Source organism: Monomorium pharaonis, chromosome 2 (assembly GCF_013373865.1).
Source record: "Monomorium pharaonis isolate MP-MQ-018 chromosome 2, ASM1337386v2, whole genome shotgun sequence".
Lineage (NCBI taxonomy): Eukaryota > Metazoa > Arthropoda > Insecta > Hymenoptera > Formicidae > Monomorium > Monomorium pharaonis.
In genome coordinates this window covers 15,666,550-15,690,713 of record NC_050468.1, presented here as the reverse complement: position 1 = coordinate 15,690,713, position 24,164 = coordinate 15,666,550, and the positions used below count along the sequence as shown (strand labels likewise).

The following is a 24,164-nucleotide window of genomic DNA, read 5'->3' as shown; positions in this document are numbered from 1 at the left end:
ATAACAATACAGACATATTGCTATTTGGACCCTGTTATATGTGTATAAATGTTTTACTCTATCAAATTAAAAAAACAGTAAATTATATTTTTATTGTCCAAATGACTTCACAAAACATGAATAAAGATATATGTATTGCAAATAATATTTAAATATATTATACATATATAAATACAATATCTTGCAATGTATATATAAAACCAGATCTGCATACATGTGTACACGTGTGTGTGTGGGAGGGGGGGTATTCATATATTAAAAAATTTATTTACCATCATCCGGTAAGGCTGTGCTAACCGTTGTATCCTGACTAACATCATTATTCCATGGACTAGCCCTCTGAACTCCCTCAGGAACATTATCGGAATTTGGATCCAACCACCATGGCTTCTCGTCTGAAGATTGGTGTTGAATCCTCATATTATGTCCTCTTATTTCGTCGCTTCTCTGGGAATTACTAAAATTAGGTTTTTTTGACAAACTTTGATTAACTAACTTTGAAGATGATAGCGATTGCCTTGATTTAATCTCATGATTTTCCTCAAAGGAATCAATCCAACCATCTGATTTACTTGTATCATCAGAATCTTGATTCTTGTTTTTAAAGAAATTTGTTACTGGCGCTAACGCTCTCATTAGAAAAGACTTGGCCTCTTCCGTTTTCGCGGAACGATCACTTTTAGATCTTGAATTAGAGGGTAGTCTGGGTGGTTTCTCTGTCAGCATTGACATATCATCAGTCGACGACACTAATACACTCGTTCTTGATGATCCCGTGCTGATTTTACCTCTCACCTCACGCGTGGGCGATTCCAATGTTTTTTTTCTTCTTTGTCTCGAACCCGTCTTGTCCGTACCTCCATCGTCTTCACTGCTGGAGGAATTCGCAGAAGCCGACTGACTACTGTTACTGGAACTGAATGTCTCAGATGGCCTCTTTTTCGTTTCGTAAGGCGACTTTGACTCGCTTTTCGTTTCTTCCCGTCTTATTGAATTATTTGAACCATTTTTCTTAAGCATTGACTTTGATTCTTCTGACGAAGTCCTGAACCTTGATTGTGCGGACTTTATTGAAGTCAAGGACCCCGAAGAGATTTCCTGAGGAATATGTTCTGAGATTATTTCAGAATTGTGAGGACTAACGGAAATGTTTCTCTGACTTTTCTTCCTTCTCGCATATTTAGAACACGACGGGTCGCCATTCTCCATGTTCAAGGCCGACTTGCGGAAGTCCTTGTTCACATACTTCGCTGCCACGGTGCACTTCGACATGGCGGCGGTCGTAGTATCATTCTTCGGTACAGGTGGTTTGCCGCGCGCGTCCGGCGAACCGCCTTGTCGTAGGTTCACTGAAGATAGGATCGAACCAGTGGATAATTTTCCGGACGATGGCGGAGTTGTCGTTTTTATTTTTATACCCTGAGTCGTCACCGAACTAGCTGACGATGATTTTAATCTGCCAATTGGCATGCTTACAGAAGATCCATCTGACGAGCCGGTTCGCGTCATTTGACGCGGCATATTTTTCGTCGATACGTTCCGCGTATGTGATGTCGATGACGAGCGACTTTGCGAAGAAGTGCTTTTAATAAAAAAATATTAATTATTTTACGGAGAAAATTTTATATCAAAAATTACATACATACATATATATATACAATATATATATATATATATATATATATATACACATATTTATTTATATTTATATACTATAATATTCAATATTGTGTATGGAAAATTAAAGTTGGTTATCGTACACTAGAAAAAGACCTAAAACTAAGGTTGATACGTTGTGCTTTTTAACAACAATTAATAAAGTTGACCAGTTTAGTCAACAATATATTATTCTCTTTGTTTATATATTATGATAATTTGATGAAAAACATAGTAAAAAATTTTAATAATTCTTTCCTTGATCCGCGCTTACTATTTATCATAGTAATTTTTACTACAAAATTTTCTCCGTATTGAGATTTTTATCCATCTTTAAAAATTACTTATCTCTTTGCTTTCTCATATATTTGCAACCAACTATTTAAAAATTTTATTGCATATTTTATCAGGACTCCGTATGCATTACAAGTTTTAGTCAATTTTCAATTTGTTTCCGCTTAGCGCTTTCTCTTATCCCATCGCCTCACGCACAATTCAAGTACCGATTGACATTTGAATTGACGGAACTAAATTAAAAGTTAACCAAAATGTAAAATGCATGCTGACTCTATTTTACATTAAATAAATATGCTAATCAGTGTAGTGTATTAGATCATTTCAAACTTGTGTAAATTTGTCATTATGCTAATGCTCCAGTCTTGAACAATTGTAAATTTGATGAAAATTCTTTGCTTAATGTCGCTAATCAAATTATTAATTTTTTTCTTAGAAATCCCTAATACATACACACGCAAACAATTGAAAAAAAATTATACATCTGTATAAACATACCATTTTATTCTGTAATTTATGTCATGTAATCTTTAGTTTAATAAGTATTAAATGTGAAATTTGGATACGTTTGTTAGAAATAATCTAATATAATTTAGTATCACAATTATATACAATTATTTCTAAAAATTTTTATTTTATAAATTTTCTTACTAAAAATTCTATTTGTTACATATTAAAAATTAAAGTCTAAAGTTTTTTAAATAAATTTTACGTTAATTATAAAATAATTTGCATAATTTGCAAAAAGCAGATTTGCTTTATATATAGCTATTATATGCAGTAGTAACTTTTGTTTCTTTAGTAAATAACAGAATTACAACATACCTCGATGTCGAATCTTTTCTTTGCGAAACATCACGATTTTGAGAAGTAATTTCTTCATTTTTGTCTTGACAATGTCCTTCGACGATTCGAAGAGATCCTTCTGTTCTAGCAGAGGAGCTAACATCAGATTTAGAAGTGGATTCTCTTTTTTCACTGTATGCGTCGAGTTTTGATGTTATTTCAGTCTTTGAAGAACATTTAGAAATTTTTACTTCGTTCTTTGATAAAGTATGTTCTAGCCGCGGAATTGACGGTCTTCTTTGATTATATTCGTCACATCTCGACACATCCTGCGAATCTTGCGTCATTGAATCCTCTCTGCGATAAAATGCAAGATTTTTATTAGAACTTCTTAAATTATTGGAGCTTCCGTTTGTTTCAGTCTTCCGGGCACCACAGCAACACCGTTCGCTACTGCGAATTTTGTCTTCTTTATTTATGCCATGAATATTCTGACTGTTCGACGATGAATTCAAATTATTAGATGTTAATAAAATATCATCATTAGCTGTACAATTTAAACTATTGTAAAGTTTCTCATTTTGATTTTTATTATCAGAATTATTAACTTCTTGATTAGAACTCGGCAATTCTTTGGAAAAGGACTCATTTCTCATGGTTGTCGATGCTTCAGTCATTCTCACATACGCGAAGTTGTTAAGCCTACCACTAGAAGAACTTGCATTAGTAAATCCTCTTGAATACATTGAAGGACTACTAGTTGACGATCCACCTGAATATTTTTCCAGATACGTCGACCAGGATGCACCAGATGCCTTATTACTGCTGCCACCACTGCCATATCTCGAAAACCTTGACGCTTCCTCTATTTGATCACACTGTATTTCTTTATCTATGGTATCCGGCCGTCTCTGAATCAATCTAATCACTTCTTTTTGATGAACGGTATTGATCTCCGCCCGCCTATTTCTGACGTAAGATGAGGAAGCTGGAGGTGTCGGTGAAGTACCTCTTGTCACTGCCATAAACGTCACAAACTCATTATCAGGTAATTTATTGTTTGTCTTGTCCTCTTCTACTCGGTTTGTAATTTTTGGCAATTCGTGGTGATTATCTTTATCAGACTTTATAATAAATTTTGATTGCTCTTCTTCTTTCTGATCAATCGATTTATTGTTCAAACTTCGAAATTTTCCTACTGCAGAATAATTCATGGTTGTGGACATTCGTTCGTTGCTACTTCGCGACGAAAGAAATCGCGAACCAGCTGTCGAACCGAATCTCGTCGAGATTGTAGCTGTGCTCGATTCGGACGTATCTAAAAAGAGTATTTCTTGTAACACTAGTTATTTATTTATAACAGATTCAAAATGTTAAGAATTATATAAAATAATAAAATGATTAAAAACAATAATAATTAGGAATATTTAAAAGTTATAAAATTAACAAATAATTCAAAATTTCAACTAAAAGTGAGTAAGTGTAAAATTTATGTTCAATCATAAAGGTTATTATAAATATAGCAAAAAGAGTTTTAAAAATATTTTCATCTATTATAAAAATTCTTTATTTTTAATGTATATTTAAATATGTAACTGTTATAACATTATAACAATAAATAATATATATAAAAATAATAAAATACTTAGAATATAATTTTTTTTATATTTTTATAATGTAATATATTTATAATATAATATATATTAAAATAGTCGCACTTACTAGGTGAAGCAGCTGAACGACCATAAGACGGCGCTCGTGAATAGACCCTGAAGGAATTCGTTTTTCCGACACCGACTTCCGGACTGGGCTCGCGGGATGTTTTTCCGGAATTGGGACGTAATCCTCTATAAGAGACCGACGGGTGGTCCTTCTTTTCGATTCTACCATCGTTGCCGTAACTCCGGCCGAAACTCGATCCGGGATATGTGCTGGATCCGTACCTCGATATTCCTTCGGGTTCTCTGCTCTTTTCTCGCGAAGTCGGTCGGTTATATCTGTCCAACACGGAAGACGGCCTCTCCGATGTTTTGCCAGCTGAGAACGAGTACTTCTCAAGGAGAGACGACCTACTATCAGATAGCGGACTTTTCGCCCTCATGTCTTCGGACGACAATCTTCCGGAATGCAATCGACTTTTATCGACGTCTTTAGTACCTATGATAATTTAAGAAAAATTGTAACTGTATATGTTACCTTTCCTAAAAAAATAATACATAGATAAACGCATTTTATATTATTATTACACAATTTATTATCTCATTTATAAATTGTTATTGTTTAGATACATTTAAATCTCCACAGTGTAATAACATACAATAACGTAATCAAAATTATGTCAATATTGCAAACAAACTTAATTATTATATTTTTTAAATAATTTATTTATCTATTATTGATTATTTGTTGGTTTTATCTGTTTTTTTGTAAATAAATTTGAAAAAGAAAAAATTATAAAACATGATACATACAACAAAATAATTAAGTGTAGAAATTTTTACAAGCAAAATGCTTTACAAGTAAATAAATGTTTAAGTTGCAAATATTTTACATAAATTATTTAAATAAAATAGTTACAATACAAAGTTATCATTAAGAAACCAAAATAAATATAAACTTTTAAATATTAATTATACATTATAGATACATATAACAATTTGTATTTATTCTTTACATTATTTAAATGGTATACAAAAAATATAAATTGTTAATACAAAATATTGCAAATAAATAAACATCTTACATGAATATTTGAATGCTGATTTCTCTTCAAACTTATCTTTTTTAAGAAAAGTGCCTCCAAAGCCAGCAAGCACCCGTTCTTTGGCAATAGCTCGAACAGAACTCGATCCGACTCCAGAATAACTACTTCTACAGCTTGGTAGGTTACTTCCACCGGAAGCATTTCTACCTAATGTGCTGGCGATGCCGGCGCTAGTTCTGCTTCGATATGCTCCTGTATCACCCTGTAATCAGAAATAAAAGGCATATATTACACAATTTTTAATTATTTTAATTTTATAAGTAAAATTCTACAATTAGATTATTTAAAAAACTTAAATAAATTACAATTATTTTACACATTGTTAAGAAATAACTCAAAAATATAATTTTGTTTAAAAAAATTTTTATTCAAATACCTAATATTGTGTGTGTGTGTGTGTGTGTGTGTGTGTGTGTGTGTGTGTGTGTGTGTGTGTGTGTGTGTGTGTGTGTGTGTGTGTGTGTGTGTGTGTGTGTGTGTGTGTGTGTGTGTGTGTGTGTGTGTGTGTGTGTGTGTTACAGCATTTTATAATAAGCAGACAAATTTATTAAAATGTTTAAACTACATATTATTATTATCATGCGATATATTATTGATGATTGTGATGACAAGACTTATCAGTCTCTTCTTGCATTTACAGTAACGAGAAGGGGTCAGACGTTAAGCCAATAAGACATTCGCAAGAAATAGGGCTGTGGGTGTTTCAGGATATTAAAGATAATGAGGATAATACAGATAGAAGAATAATGCGTAGTTTCCATTACCAAGAGGACGCATCTGTACATGTGATGAATGTCTTCATCAAGAATCTTTTTGCATGATAAATAAAAATAAATCCAATCTAATGTACTATTACTCATTAAATATAATGTATAAATGTTACTTGTAAAACAACATATAAATATAAATACAAAGTAAAAGTTTAAGTTAGTTCAAGTTATTTGGCAACATTACTATTGTAAAATGCTATAATTATTATCTGCATTTGTTTAAAGATCAGAAACATAATATCAAATAAATAACAATTAATATATGCAAAGCATTAATCATGATTACTAAAATGATCAATAATTATTATTAATCTGATCATTAAATATTATTAATTTCATTTCTTTATTGAGAAATTTTTTGTCATTGATCATAGTTTAAATATGTAATTAGAAATAGAGTAAAAATACAAAAGAAAAAGTTATAAGAATAATAAATTATTTTTACGAAGTCTAAAACAGACTATTAAATGCATTATATGAGGATGTGAAAACAAAAAATAATGATTCGAATAATTAATATAAGTTTGGCAAAGTGCCTCTAATCTCTTAAAATAGACAGATTGACCTGGCAGAGAGTAATAACCTTTGCATGTTTGACTTGCACAACGGGTGACGCAAAAGCATATATTTCTTCAAAAACTAAATAATTTGAAATGGAATTCATGGAACATATGGAATTTTATAAATTTTTAAACTATGTTTTCTATTATGTTTACTATACAGGGTAATTCAGAACAACCCAGGTTCTTGCAATGACATATTCCTGAGTTAATTCTGAGATAATTTTTCCTTTACAAAAAATTTATCCAAAGCTTACTTTTTGAATTATTAAATAAAATAGTTACCGAATCATGGGAGGCATACAGAAGGTAAGCAGGGACAGCGATACCATACCAACTCATACCATCCAACATGGATGATTACAAATTCGATGTCTTTATACTGTTTCATATTTAACACTTCACATGTAACAAATTTATACTGAGTCATAAGTCATAAGTTTTCTTCTTCTTGTCATATAATATGCATCGAATTTACACACGCACTTGATCGAGTGATTTATAAATCTATCGGTTTATTACTATTACTATTACTACCGAATAATCGTTCCGCGGCATATTTTTATTATTAAGAAACAATTCAGATTAGTAATTCCGGATTACGCAATTACAGTATTTATTTAAAAAATTGTTGTCTTTTATAAAATGTCTTACGTACCGATGTTTTTACAGATTTACACACACTCACACACGAATAAATCTATTTGTTGCTATTAATTACTACCGGTTAATTATTCAGCGACCGAAAATTATTCGAAGAAAACGCATTTACACAACGCACGTAACCCGATGCGAAAACCTAATGTCAATATAACGAGTCAAGATTATGTTTTTTGAAGAGCATTAAGTAAATCTGTCGATAATTGCAGTCAATAAATCATGATATCAATTTGATAATGCAGAATATTAATCGGCAGTTGATTGCTTCGAAGCATATATAATTACGGTACAATTGCTAACGTCCAATTGCACCATTGTATTTTAGCTTTAAATATGTATCAGTCCTTATTTATTAAAAAAGAAAGATAACTCCCGCATAAATTCAAAATAATATTAGTGATCTAGAACTTAAACTCTAATAAGTATTAATTGTTATAATAATTAAGTATCAATTAAGTTTGCCTCTACATACATCGAAGGTGTCGATTTAAAAAAAGTTTTTTGCAAAAAATTTGATAAAATCTTCCTAGTTAAAATATTTGGTTGTCCTGAAAAGAACAGATTATTTTTGTTTTTATAATAGATGTTCTCTCTCTCTCTCTCTCTCTCTCTCTCTCTCTCTCTCTCTCTCTCTCTCTCTCTCTCTCTCTCTCTCTCTCTCTCTCTCTCTCTCTCTCTCTCTCTCTCTCTCTCTCTCTCTCTCTCGAACTGTTCGAAGTATCAGCTGTCCATTATGTAAGCTCTCATGCGTCTCAACAAATTTTTTGGACTTTCTCCATAACTTTGTCTTTGATTGAAAAAATGGCATAATAAATATTATCATTTAATTCTTTAATGTTCTTGAGAGGCCATCTCTAAAATTAACGGATACAAAAATATTGAGTCCAGTTATTTTTCCGGAAAGACTAACTGGCGCCTCGTATATATGGAATTTCTTGCAGAAAATTTGCCTGATTTTTTTTAAGAAATATCATTATTAAATAGAAATAAAATTATATTTCAACAAAACGGTGCTGGCCCACATAACATCCCTAGAATCGTTATAAACTTTTTAAATCAGCGATTTTCCGAACGTTGGCTGGGCCAATATGGTCCGATTAGCCTGCTGTAAGATCTTCAGATCTCAATTTATTGGATTTTTTCTTATGGGGCTACTGCAAGGAAATAATTTACAAACGGCCTCTTGAGAACGTCAAAGAATTAAATGACAAACTTTATCATGCCATTTTTTTCGGGAACGTCCCAGATGCCGAGAGTGTCCGTTTTGATTTGTGCGGATCTGGGACTCATTAATTTTTTTCGTCGAGAACGAAGTTATGGAGAAAGTTCAAAAAATTTGTTGAGACGCATGAGAGGTTGCATTACAGTGAATGGAGGACACTTTGGACATTTATTACAAAAACAACATTAATCTGCTTTTTTCAGGACAATTAAATATTTTATCTACGAAGAACATTTTTTCGAATTTGCAATAAATTATTCTTAAAAATAATCTTCGATGTACAGGCAGACGCTTCATATTTTAATATTATATCTAATTATTAAAGTCTTCAGCACGCGATACGATTTTTCATGCTAGCACACATAGAAGGCGTCTTACGATTGGCTTACAATTGGTAATATAATCATCCGAGCCAATCAGAATATGTAGTAAGAAGTCTCGTATGCAATCTAAACATGAAAAATCGTATCGTACGCCGAAGGCTTAACTCAGACCACCTATATTATTTAGGCTTTAAGCGAAATTTGTCTTTTTGTTAAATAAATAACTGATACATATTTAAATCTCGCTTAAAGCTAAAATAAAGTTGGTGCAATCGGACTTTAGCAATACGTAATAATAATAATGGTTTGAAGCGTTCTACTGTCGATTAATTAATACTCTGTATCATCATGGTATCAGATCGAATTATTGATGGTTATTGATTTATCGACTGCAGTTATCAACAAATTTACACTAATGCTCTTTATGAAACATATTAATCTTAATTCGTTCTGTTGACATTGAGTCTCCGTGTCGAGTTATGTGCATTGTGTAAACGCGTTTTCTTTGAATATAATTTTCAGTCGCTGAATAATCAACCGGTAGTAATTAATAGCAACAAACAGATAGATTGTTCGTGTGTGAGATGTGTAAATCTGTAAAAGCACTGGTACGTGATACATTTTGTAAAACAACAATTTTCAGACTAATTATTGTAATTGTATAATCTGTAATTACTGTATCTGAATCTAAATACTAAATCTGAATTGTTTCTTAATAAAAATAAGTCGTGGAATAATTACTCGGTAGTAATAGTAATAATAATAAACTCACAGATTTATAAATCACTCGGTCAAATGCGTGTGTAAATTCGATACATATTGTGTGACAAGAAAAAGAACTTATGACTTATGACTCTATATGAATTTGTTGCATGTAAAATGTTAAATGTGAAGTATTGTTTATTCTCAGTAGAATTATTCATCCGTCAAACAGTATGAAGACATCGAATTTGTAATTACTCGTGTTGGATAGAGAGTCGCGCCGTCCCTGCCTACCTTCTGTATGTCTTCCATTATTTGGTAACGATTTTATTTAATTCAAACAATAAGCTTTAGATAAATCGTAAAGGAAAAATTATCTCAGAATTAACTCAGAAATATGTCATTGCAAGGACACCTGGTCCAAAGTCGTTCTGAATCATTCTGTACATTATCATTGTGAACATTTTAGAAAGTAATTATTTCCGATTTTAATTTTATTTCCAATTAAGTTAAGAATAGCAAAAATCTGTGCTAATATATTTGTAGAAAAATTTGCGACCTGTTTTCTGAACTGAGTATTCTAAAAAAGACTTTATTAATTATTATTGCTATGTAATGGCATTCGGTGTGATAATAAAAGAATAATTTCTTCGACCGGAAATACTGCACATCGAAAAAATAGATCTTTTCACCTTTTTTCCAATTTCATTATAAAGACACAAGAATACTTTCTTTTCATTACAAAACTATTTATTTCTATATAAAACGCAATCTTTTTATTTTTTGCAAAAAAATGTTTGAAGTGATAAGTATAAATAAATATAGAAAATAGAATTATAATATAAGAGTTATATCACAATTATTATACACTATATCAAAATTACAAAAAAAAAATAATTTTACAGTATATTTCTTAACTACGTACAGTTTTAAAAAATTTATAAAAAGTTACGTTCTATAAGAATTAAGAATTTTATAAGAATTAAAATATTGAGACCTAAAAATCTAATTTTTATATTTTTTTAAATTATAAAATTGCAGATATTGCATATAATAATTACTATAAACACGTAAATATAATCGCAATTTTAGTTATTAATGTGTCATTTAGTAGCATATTTATAATTTGGCATGTTTGTAACACTTTTCAAGTTTATTTAAAATTATTAAGCTTTGTCAGAAAATTAGAAAAGACAACTGTTATTATCTATTATAAAATTTTACATTTTCAGAAATTGTATATCATATAATGATCTTTTTCATAACAAGAGATATTTGTTTTCAATCTATCTATTTTAATTAAAACAATTTTTCTTTGCGGTAAGATTAAACACATTACGCCCATTTCTACCAACGTAGATTAACTTTAATCTCGGATTAACTTACTCTTTATCTCTTTTTAATTTTTGGAACTAGAATGAGATAATAAGTAAATTAAACCAAGATTCAAGTTAATCTATATTGGTAGAGAAACGGGCCTTAGCCGAAAAACTTAACTCAAACTTTACATCCCTTTCTAAAAAAGGCGTGTCAACTGAGTGAACTTCATTTGTATCGACGCCTTGAGGCCTCTTTTCCGCGTATTATAAATTGAACAAATAAATATTTATGAAATAAATGTTTAATAATGCTTGTTATATTTATAATCGAGAAAATAATAATGTTAAAATTGATCAAAGTATATTATTAATACAGTCGATGATTACAGATAAAATTGATTGTTTTCCCTAATTTTTCGCTAAAATCTTAATTATATATAACAATTACACAGTAAGATTTTAAAAAGTGGCAAATATTAATGTTGTTTAGTGTTAGACAAAATTGCCCAATAATATAAGTTATTAATGCTTATGACTTTATTTTGTCTCGTTGAATTAAAAACAAAACGATTGGGTGTTTCCCGATATTACCTATAAAAATGACATTCCTTCCACAATCAGAAATTGCATAGCTTGCTAAATAAATTGCTTTGTTTTCGTTATGTAGGCAATCGGCCTTATGATACATGATTCTGTCAATCCTTTTTATTTCATTTTACAAGATGTACACAAAGCAGAAACGGAACGCTCCCTCTATTTCTCTTATTGATGAGATTGAGAGCGGCCGTGAGAAAATATCGCAAACGTCCACTAAATACGTGCTTTCTATCTATGTGCTTCTCATCTATTTATAAAAATTTAAAATAACAATCCGTGAAAAATACGATATCCCTTTTTTAAACTGCACTATTAAAATAAAATAATGCTGAAAAAATATATTTAATACCGCTATTTTTCAAAATATAAAGTATAAATATAATTTCCAATAATTTCCTTTTCATTGTTATTTTTGACAATTTTATTGAAGAAATTTTTGATGTGCATTTTAATGTGCAAGAAGTGCATAATAACTTTATTTCTTTTAATTATCATGCATTTTTTTAATGTATCTCGCTTGTTTAATACAACAAAATTTTGTACATTTGTAAGATATAAAAAATACATACTTTTATATATTACATACTTTAAAGTCGTTTTAAAGATCGACTGTTTATGGAAGAATTTTAGCCAGAATATGAAACGTGCATTAACGCCGACGCGCGTTTATATAGAGACTTTTACGTTATTTACAGGAGATGGAAACTGTTGCGTGTTGCAAAATCTGCGTTCGACCATTGTGCAGAAATACACGTCACAGAATATTCGTCTACACTCGGCTCGAAATTTCCGAGTTTACGTGAATACAAGTGCGAGAGGAATGGTCGTTCAGCCATCTGGAAGCCCGACGCGACATCGTACTATCGCATGCAGACGAGTATGTGCGTATACGCGTTATTGCGTATTACATGGGAAATATACAAGAATAACAATGTCACGATATGTTGATATTTGCGTTGCTTCTATCCGTATGTACAGTATTGATCGTTAAATGTTATCATTCTCGCGCGTTATATCTTCTCCTTTCGTTCTTAAAAGTCAGAATATATCTTCACGAAGAGTTAAAAAAAACAGATATTTCTTATATTTTTGCTTTTTTATCTTAAAATGTAAATTTAAATAATATTTTTGCATATGTTTAGTAAAATAAACAAATAAGTAAAGTAAATAATATAAAATAAATAAGTAAATCTTTTAAATAAAATATACAAAAATAAAATAAAAAAGGTAGCCTTGTTATATTAAAAAAACGTTGAATATGTGCTTACATTTAAAAAAAATAATTAAATCTGCACGCGCAACAAATACATAAAATAAACTTTTAATTTCTTTTATTTTTTTTAACAGAAATTTTCACTGTTTTTTATTATGTTTTATAAAAATTTTAAGAGAAATGTTTATATATAATAAACATGTTTTATTATATAATATTATTTTAAATAACTAAGTAAATTTATGTCTAATACTATAAAAAGTATAAAATAAAACATATCAAGTTGTTATATAAGCTAACAAACAAATATGTTAGCTTTTATAATCAGCTAATTGAAAAAACTAAAAATCAGAGGAACTATAGATCAGATTTTTGAAATATTATATGTTTGAATTAGATACAAATATAATTTAATTATATTTAGTATTTTCAATCTAGACTTTTAGACTGCTTTAAACATAAATGGCTTAAACATATGAGCTATATGAGTGTCATAGATTTTCTTAACGTTACTTAGCATGTTATTACTTCAAAGGGTTTTACTTGTTTAAAAGAAATATTCGGACTCATAAAAGATTAAATGTTTTATTCGCGATGATGCAGTATATTCCCGATGATACTGATGAGGATGTGGGCGACCGATGCATTGTGACACCAGCTTAAGGGGAGGCCAGATAATTGAAGAGTGTCAGCCTGATTTAACCTCCGGCGACTCGGTGCATTATTATAATTTATGACGCACGACTGTGTCGAGCTGTCACGAGCTCAAGAAGGCAAAAATGTTGTTTAATTGTATTCTTAAATTGTAATTCTCGTATAGTCAAAACGCCATTGATCTTTCTGGACCACCCGTTATAAATGTCTTGGGAATTATTTGCTAGTATACTCTATCATAAGTAATATAAAAATAAAACAACCATGTAATTAATAAGGAACTAGAAATTTAATCTTTTATATTGTTATCTTACAAATCTATCTTTACCTAAAATAAAAAAGTATAATAACATGTTATTTTCAAAGTATATATATAATCGACGACAATTTATATTTATACATATTTATATTTTTATTAAGATATTAAATTAATTTAAATTATTTTATTATATATTTTATATTTGCTATATTATTTGTTTATATTGTTATTAATTAAATTAAAGTCCGTGTTTTGCAATTATCTCATAAACTTTATTGGAAACAATAACTGTATTATAAAGGTGTAGTTTTCATTAGTTATCGTACGAGAAAGCAAATTGAATTGCCGTTCACGGTGGCAGTCTGTTATTTTACGATTCGCACATTGGACACACGCCAAGATTTTTGGAACGTCATTATGTGAATCGAGGAAGCGATTTCAGGGAGCTTCGCCACACGTGCAAACACGTGATGCTTTTAGAAAAGACATTTTAAATGTAAATTCTACATAATATCAACTTTTTGAGGAAAAAATTATTGACTCTCTTGCTATTGTAACAATATTTTAATTACATGTGATATCTTATGATGTATTATAATTTATATATATACATATATATTATAAGTTTACGTTATATTTGACATTTAATTATGAATATAAATAAATCAATTTTCATTATCTGCTTTAGCAAGAAAATAAAATATGTTTGCATAATACTACCTATCAAAAATCTTACAAAAATAAAAAAAATACGCCAAGTACATAAACGCATTCAAAAATGAGTACAAGATCAATAAAATTAGCCAACTATATTTTTAAAAAACCTTGGAAAAACCACATAAAAATTTATTCAAAAATTATTTAAAAAATGGAAATATTACCAATGAGAGATAGTGAAGCCAAAACTTGACGTATTCGACTTATATATTTTTTCTGTATTTCCAAGACTCCATGTTATTGATAATGATAAATGTATATACAAGAATGCAATTAAAGCCAGCCGGGCACACCAAGTTTTTGCTTCACTATCTCTTATCATTCACTATCTCGGAACATTTCCATTTTCAAATAATTTTTGGTAATAAACTAAAATAGTTTTTTCTCAAAAAAACTTAGATGCAAATTTACAATTCAAAAACTAATATATTGCATAATTCTCTAGAAATCTAACTGCAGTAAATTACCTGTACAATAAGACATCCGATAATACTTAAACTTTTCTAAAATATTAGCTTACAAAAAATCACAACTAAAAAGATTTTCTTTGTGGGTAGAATGCAGATTGGAAAACGTCAAAGTAGATTTTGACAGGAAATCTGGACAGCTTGCCGTATAATTGGAAAACTTCTGGCACCGTGTAAACTGCCGGAAGTTTTGTGGTTGAAACTCTTCGGTCTCAAAGACGGTAAACTTCTCAATGGCGTTACAAGCCGATAAATCGCTCATCATTATGTTGTCGTTGCTGGATTGTGCGTCGTCGACAATATCGTCAAAGTGTCGATCGTTCTTGTTTTAATGTCTTGAAAGATCTATAATGCTTGAGTGCAATTCTAGGAAGCAATAATGTGTTATGTGTGTCAATATATATGACGCTCAATATCATTTTCTTTTCTACGAATACAATTATTGAACTAAACCTTACAGCTTAACATAAACAATTAAATTAAAATACAATATTGACTTATTTAAAAAATTTATATTACTTTAAATATATAGATTAATAAAAATAATAATATTATTCACTAAAGATTAACAAAATATATTAAAAGATGTTTTATCAAACAGACAGATACTTACACTGTATCAAAAAGACAGTTAAGAAATTTTAATATAAACATAAAGTATATGTGTGTGTGTGTGTGTGTGTGTGTGTGTGTGTGTGTGTGTGTGTGTGTGTGTGTGTGTCAAATTTTTTGAAAGCATTGAAGAACATTTAGCCGCACAAAAATTTATAACAAAACAATAGCTGCAATATAAATTTATCAAGTAATAAACATAAAACCTGGAAAATTATTGTAATTTACAATCTCATGCAGAAGTGAACCACAATTTCAGCGATGTTTCGCAAATTGAATGTAACACCGACGAATGGATCATAAATTTTTCCAGCCGCACACAGACAACTAACTTGTTCTATCAAACGAACATATCATTTCTGTATGCGTGAAATGCATAATTCTTTATATCTTCCTGTCACCGTACAAACACCTGTGGCAAATTGCTTTCATAAAATGATATTTTACCGTTATTGAAGTAATGAAAAAAAAATATTAGAGATAAGATGAAAAAATGTAAATAGACATATATTGTGTTATTTGCTATTAATAATTTAACAGAATTGAATGTTTTCTTTGACAGTAATAATTTATAAAAATACTTTTATTTTTTATTACCTATTATCTGTTTTACATTTAGTATTTTATGTCATTCATTAAGCAACTAAGTTTAAATTTTACTAAAATATTTAAATTATTTGTTGTTTATTTTTATTTAATTTTAAATACATCTTTTTACAATTTTATAAAAAAGATTATTACACGTAAAAAGATTTTGTTTTTCAAACTTTTAAATTGCTGATTAAGTTTGTTAAAAATTAGTTTGTTAAAAATTAATTATCAGTTATTTTAAAATAATTGCTGATTTCGCCGAATTAAGGATTTTTTGCAAAAAGTCAATAATTTATTTTATTATAGATGCAATAATTCTTTATATATAACGGATCATCAAATACTTGCAAATGCATGCTTATTGATTTGGCTCATCGACATCATGCAGCGAAGTCAACCTGCACAGGGTGAAATTGGGTTCAATTCCAGCAATTGATCCACGAGATCAGCTGTGTTTGCCAACAACCTTGTTGCCTGACGCGACGCGCCGCTAACAAGGCGACGACGTCAAAACAGCGATGCATCGACGTGCTAGCTTTGGCACAATCCCGAAATATCCATTCTCGTTGGAAATTTGATGGCATAGGCAAACATTTCGACAGCTGTCAGCTTTAACTCTGGAATGCTATGGAAATTTCACCCGAGTGCTAATTCAAATTTAGTAGTTAGTTTTTATTATTAAAATTTTGATAATTTAAAATAATATATATCTTATAAATAATATCTAGTAAAATTTTTTTACATTAAAATAGTATTAGTTTGTTATTGTTAAGTACTATTTTAATATCTTGTAACTTATAAAGTAGACATTCTTATGGAAATTTTTACTTAAAGTAGTAAGTATTAATGTAAGAAAAATATGAGCAGCATGGTCAATATAAAATAATTACTTATATTTAAAATTATAACATACATAAAATATAAAAGAATATAGGAAAATATAGGAAATATAACCCAATACTGATATAGGCTTTCTAAAATCCTTTTATTTCTTGAGAACTAAACATTACACTTTATTAATATTGATAAAAGCATGATTTACTTAGACAATTAAAGAAATAAAAACTTGTAACTCATGCATCCGTGACTTATTTCTATATAAAATTAGTTAAAAATAAATTCTTTAATTGCAAAAATAAAATTCGTACAATTTTCATTTGCAAATTTCGAAGTTGCAGCGAGACATAAATTAGTAATATTGAAAATTTTATTAATTCTATCTATACGCATAATATATATTATATATATTAAATTATTAAACATCTTTTACATAATTGTAATTCACATGCATAAAGAAAAAGTAAAAGTTGAATATCTATTGATGCAACGAGAAATCTTAAGTTTCTTTTAATTTATTTGTAATTCCTTAATTTTGTAATTAAAAAAATATTATAAATAAGAAATAAATTGTAACACAATGTATGTTTATTTTTATTTAAGTATTAAAAATAATATTTTTTAGTAAAATAAAATCTAAATCACTTTAATAGAGTAATAAAGATTTAACATAGTTTAAAATATGACAAAGAAAAAAAATTAATATTTATAAACATAAATTGGTCCGTAGTTTCAAACTTTTTCTATAATATAAATTATCACTTTATTGTAATTTTGCTCATAATTTAATTTTTATTTGTTTTACTACAAAAGTAAAAATTTTTTATAAGCTCATACAAATATAAGTATCTGAGTAATAAGTAGCGAAGCAATTTTCTTCTTTAACAACGTCATTATGAGTGAGTACATCTATTTGCATGAGGGATGAATGTAACGTTACTATTGATTCTCTTTTCGTTCTCTGTATCATACGAAGTCAGCATTGGAGTAAACACGTGGTAGTTTTGGCACTACCGTTCACCAAGGCTTATGATTAATTCAATGGCATGCTTCAAGCCAGTTTCTCTCGTGTACACCTCTCTCTTCTAATGCGAGCATCTGACAGTTCCATACTCTTTCGAAATTCAGAAGCTGAAGTCCATCTACTTCCGTCGTCGCCTTGATAAAAAAAGGGCAAAACCGTCGTCTACGGCGACGTTTAAATATAGCAGCGAATCCTAAGTTATAAGTATACAAGCTCTCACTTTGCAGCATCCGCATGCATATTCCTTCTTCCTGCGTTTTATCAACGACATATAAGAAGTTGCAAAAGCTCTTTGGGGTTCTTACAGAATACTTTTAAAGAAAATAGAAAACAAATGGAAGTATTAATATTTTTTTCTTATATTTTGTTTTATATATATAGTTTTTTTAACTTTTTTCTACTAATTAAAGTTTATGACTAGTTATCACTAAATGCGTAATTAATAATTATAAAATAAAATAATTATAAATAACTATTTTAAATTATAAACAAAAATATATTTTGTAACACTATTTTATAGAGCAATAAAATTATTTATATTACGTAATTTCAAGAAAATCTTTTGTATAACTATTATTACTTTAATTTTTTTCTAAACAGTTTTATGAAATATCTGAAATATTACTTAAATTATTTTTTAATTTTTCAAGCAATTCAATTTTTTGTTGTACCGACTGTAGTATTTTTAAAGAGCTCTTAACGAAACGTCATGAAAGTTAAGCGCGTTCGAGCGCGTAGCGAGAATTCATCTTCCTTTTTTTTCGAGAGGCTTCAAGTTGCGTAGCAATAAATATCGAGCTCTATTGCGACGCAAAGGCAAAAGGACCATAAAGCAGATATAAAAGAAAGAGAAATGGTACGCTCGATTAAAAGCATTCACGCCATCGTTTGCAGCTGCGATTGCTCCGCCTGGAATATTCAAAGAAGCCGTTAAATCCCTTTCTCCGTTCAGTCTAGGCGACTGTTCCGCCCTGCATCTTCGTTCGAATATTTAAATGTATTCGCTTTTAATCCATGAGCTTTCTGTGCGTGCCTAAGGAAAAATAATTAAGCTAGATATATTATTAATAACGAACTATATACTTTCCACTTTCAGGCAAAATCTTTTTCGCCTGTTTAACAATCTTTTCCGTTTGTTACGATACAAAGTTAAAGTCTATCGACAATACAAAATATCAAATTTAAAGCATCTTCTCTTATGTAGAATTTTCTGTATCAAATAAGTAAATTCAAAATAGAATAGTGTGTTATTTTGTGAGGACAAATAAAATTAAAATAGAGATAATCTCTTACTATCCTCATACATTTACAATCAGTTAGTCATTGATAAGCTCAAGGTCTAATACATCTGATATTTTGACTAAAGCGAAAATAACAACATTTGTAAAGCTAAATTTATTCATGATATCATTAAATGCCTCGTGTCGTTCGCTCGTGTCATTTCGACGCAATATGATACGTAGAGAGGTGTTATTACTTCACATGATTTCTTCGAAAAGTTGGAAGAAGTATATTTAGAATAATCAATAGGGAGAAAGTCTTTATTTATCACGAACATATTGCTTATGTTTGTACCTAAATGGAAAAAAAAATAGGAAGAAAGTGACGCGAGACTAAAAATGATCACTAAAGACTTATTACATGTCAACATGACGCTATCTACATTATAAAGACGAATTGTTAAATAAATTGTTGTTATTGTAACAACTTAGATCCGCTGTACTTAATTGACATTATAAATGAAATTCTATTATATACACAACATATTTTTATTTATTGTCAATCTGGTTAAAGCTACTTTTATGCATACTATGTAAACCGATTAAATTTTTATAACATTTTTAATTCAATTAACAAAATAAAGCAAAAGCACTTTATAAAGTAATTAGTTACAAAGAAGCTAATTGCTTTGACCAATTTAGCTTTCTTAATACAAAAAATATTCCATAATTTATTTCTTTACTTTTAATTTTAAAGTATTTACGTAATTGTTTATAATATAAATATTTTTATTTCTAATCTTTTGTTTTATTATATTGTTCTTTTTCTAAAGCTGTTGAAAGAGCATTATAATATTAAACTAATCTATTACAGTATATCCGTTTCTGAAAGCAGAAGTAATTCGAGCCTGGGAGAGGAGTTGTCTGCGACAAATTTCCTGTCGCACGTGATACATCGACGCATACTTCCGTTCGCGCGTTGCTACAAGCTCCAGTCACCTGAAAGAAGTCGAGAGGAAGACGGCACTCCTGCCCAAGGGTATGCTCTTGCATCCAGGTCGCGTACAAAGATCCTTATTGGTCGACGACGGCAAACCTCATGAAGACTCCTGGGATCTCTCAGAAGCTTTCATAAGGGAGCTGTGCCTGTACTCGACGTGTCCTGTATCAAACTTGGCGCGAATAGCTCGTAAGACAAATCCCCTACGCAACACGGTATGGCTGAGTCTCTCGAGCCGCTTTGAAATTCGACACCCGATACATCACGGCGCCATCGGCGTCGATCGCGAATGTACATATATTCGAGGTAGAAGAAAGCTTTATCCACGAATAAATATGCACGCACAGCACGGGCAGACATCGTCTGGGAAAGACCCGGCTAATTTTGCTATAGCCATGCGCACGTCGCGTCACGCCGGGGCGACCCGCGGTGCTCCGATGCACGAAAATGTTTCTGGGAGGCATGCAACCGGGATTCGGATTTGGACGTCGCTAACGATCGCTTCGACCTCCTTCAATAAACGATCGAGTTATGTTTCAGCCGTGCTGCGTTTTTGACGAATCGTGATCGATTTTTCACGCCAGCGGCATCTATAGCCTGACACGAGTCAGTGAATACGTGGGAATCTTTTTTTAGTCATTTTTTTTACGTATATATTTTTATTGCAATAAAAGAAGCATAAAGCATTTCGAAATGAGTAATTTTTTACAAATTTCAGTTATAGATTGACATAATTGAATGTACGTTTTTAATATATACGTCTTTATTATATATGTATATATTTAATATAATAAATACCTTTTAAAAAAAAATGACAATTTCAAAGAATTAAAAAAGATATTCAGAGAGCTTGTAAAAAAATTTTTTAGGGCAATTTTTATTCTTTCTTAAATTTTGTAATAATTTAAAAAATAATTTTAATTGCAATAATTTTAGTTACAAAAAATTAAAGTAAAGTGAAAGAATCTATAACTTTCAATACATGTCTAAAACATTTAATTTTGCAAATTGGATTCTTGATTAGAACTTGTTTCATAATTTATAGGACCAGCATTTTATTAAATTGTTTACATGTTGAAACATGTATTATTTTGTTTTACAAATAATACTTAATTATGACATTTCTAAAAGCTAAATATTTAAAGCAAATCTAGTAAATCATTTATATTAGATATATCTGTAAACAAGTTTTGCTATATTTCTATGTGGCTACCGTTTTGCAGAATTTCATTTCCTGCACGCTGAGTTCTCCACTGTGCAATGTGGCAAAGTCAAGCAGGCACAATTCTAACGAAACATTCGTGATAAAGGAACGAATTTAATTACAGCTCGCGAGATCTACGATATTCGCGTTGGAAGCGTTACGGCATCGCACCGCTCCAGCTGTAATTTCGAACTAAAAGTGAAAAACTCAACGCATGGGAATGTAAATCAGTGCAAGCAATGGCCACCATAATAAAAAAAATATTCCTATGGCTCGTGGCCATAATTCAAGCGTAAATACGCGAAACGCGAATGTGCGAATGTGCCGTGGAAAATTATTCACTGCACAACCTAGCAAGTTGTGTCGGTACCTAACGGGTGAATAAATGTGCATCATTGCTAGTTAAAAAGCTTTCCGACTTAGCGGTATTTCGCAAACACCCGGTTTAGTCTGCGGGTGGAATAAGCAGGCGTGCGACCTGGACCTTTGGACGATAAAGTTAATGGACTTCATTTACATTGCATAATTGCGACGAAAGCGGAGCCAGCACTCAAATTATACGCGAGGACCAACGACCAGAACCAACAAGTAAAGGTACCCTTTGAATATTCGGTATGCTTAAAATACTTATTTACACTGTACACGTTCGTTAAGTACGCCATGGATTCGCGACATTGAGTGTTAATCGGCTATAGACATAATGTGTAAATATATTTGTTACTTTGTCAGAGGACTTTAAATAGAACCAGCGAATAATGATTAATAATAAAATTTTTATTATATGTGCTTTACTTACCTTCTTGTATGCTAATTTATCATCATATATCTTAATATGTAGTAATAAATGCATTTTTATTTTTAATTAATATTTGCAAACATTTTCAAGAAATCTGTAAGAATAATAATAATAAACTGCTAACAAAGCATTGAATAAAGATATTAAAATATGAAGGTATTAAGTTATTTTGTATTCGCTTTAATCTTACTAAAACTAAACCAGACGCTGCATATAAAAGTGTAATTGAAATAAGCTTCATATATCAACGAATTATTATTATTATTATTATATCAAATTGTTCAGATATGTTTTGTGACAATGCAAAAGAATAATGGTTAAATCTTATGTCTCAAATAATATAAATGACATTTTGCGTACTTTTGCATGCAAATCCAACTATCAATCGATATCTTCACGCGTTCTGACTGAAAGCACATGGTCAGATATCGAGAATCGCACGGATCAAAGAGGATATCGATTTCATCGTTCAAATAAAAATTACGTCTATTTCGATGAGTGTGTCATCGTGCTCTGCCAATATAGAAGTTCGCTGATATTTTTTGCGTGGCGAGCGAGCAATAAAGATATCAGAGGCAGAAAATTCAGAGCATAGCTTTCAACGCGTTTGCATAGAATATTGCCAACAAATTTGCTCCAAGAGCGAATAAACTGATGTTCAAAAGCGAAAATGCTATTTCACATAAAGCGAATATCTTGAAAAAAGATTTTGTTATTGATTCTTCAATTAACTTTAAACGTTGTTTTTCTCCGTATCATTATGGCGTTAAAGATCTCCGGAACACTGGTTCTACCATCAAGTCAATACACGAAGATCACGAACTTACATAGCTCCTGTACGATGCCATGATGTTACGTCCCTCAAGATGGTGAAGAAACTTCAAAAGAAGAAAACAGGTCTCCAAAAACGTCTCCCTTCCTGCAGCTGGCTTCACCAACCACCATCAAGCACAGGAGCATCCACCGTTACACCATTCACCGGCACCAACCGCGACAGGACGTTGAAGAGGGAGAAAGATTACGGTATCAAAGCCACGAGTGAAAAATCGATCACTTGTTTCAAGAAATACACCTTCGCGACCTCGTAGGAGAGGAAAGTGGCAAGCGCTGCAAAGGCGCCTCGTTTCGAACGAAGCTCGGACCCTGAAGAGCCGGCGACCCGCAAGGCACGCCGCGGTCCCTCTCGTTCTCCTTCTCTCTTGCTCTTTCTCGTTCTCTTCTCACTCCGTACTCTCTGTGTCTCTTCTTCTTCTTCCTTCTTCTTGACTTCCCTTCTGTTCCCGTGGAGTTACAGCTCCTTGTCACACTCATGGTGCTCACTCGAGCCCTATTTTAAGAATAGCTTTATACTTTCTCTGTCTTGCTCTCTATTCGTTTCTGCTTCTTCGTCTTCAGCTTCGCCGGCTGCGAGGAAGACGCGACTTCGAGGGGAAAGACCGGGGATAAGGATAAATCTCGTATGAGCGAGTGCGTTTCCGCTCAAGCAAAAATGAAATTGCAATCGATCAATGATAAAGATATCAATATAATAAAGAATAATAACAGAATAAACTAATATATTAAATAAAGTTTAAAGTTAATATCAAATTTGGATACACAATATATATTGACAAAATTAAAATACGAATTTAAAATTGTAAATGTTGTTTCTTATTTAAACTTGTTAAACTTTTAATTTTTGTAAAGTCTAATTATTATTAAACACATTGTGTTATTCTTATTTTACATTTAAATAAATTTAAGTTTAATTGATTTTTCTTGCTTTAAATGTAATTATATTATATAATAATCAATTTTATCAACTGTATCGATATACACAGATTGAAAACGTTTAATTTTTTAAACAAATGAGATTATACTACAATATGAATAACAATTAAAATAAAAAAAATGCCAAGAAATGATTAGAGCAGGAAC

The 24,164-nt window shown here is 30.5% G+C and overlaps 1 protein-coding gene across 1 annotated transcript; it reads right to left on the bottom strand.

Annotated features, from left to right (window-relative positions):
* Positions 1-264: 264 nt before the first annotated feature.
* Positions 265-23,800, bottom strand: LOC105834263 (uncharacterized protein DDB_G0283357). The gene is made up of 5 exons (XM_012676609.2): positions 23,075-23,800; positions 5,480-5,702; positions 4,459-4,893; positions 2,776-4,054; positions 265-1,582 (listed from the first exon to the last, which is right to left on the bottom strand). The coding sequence occupies exons 1-5, from the start codon at positions 23,093-23,095 to the stop codon at positions 265-267; spliced, it is 3,276 nt and encodes a 1,091-aa protein (XP_012532063.2). The 5' UTR covers positions 23,096-23,800.
* Between the last annotated feature and the right edge of the window lie 364 nt (positions 23,801-24,164).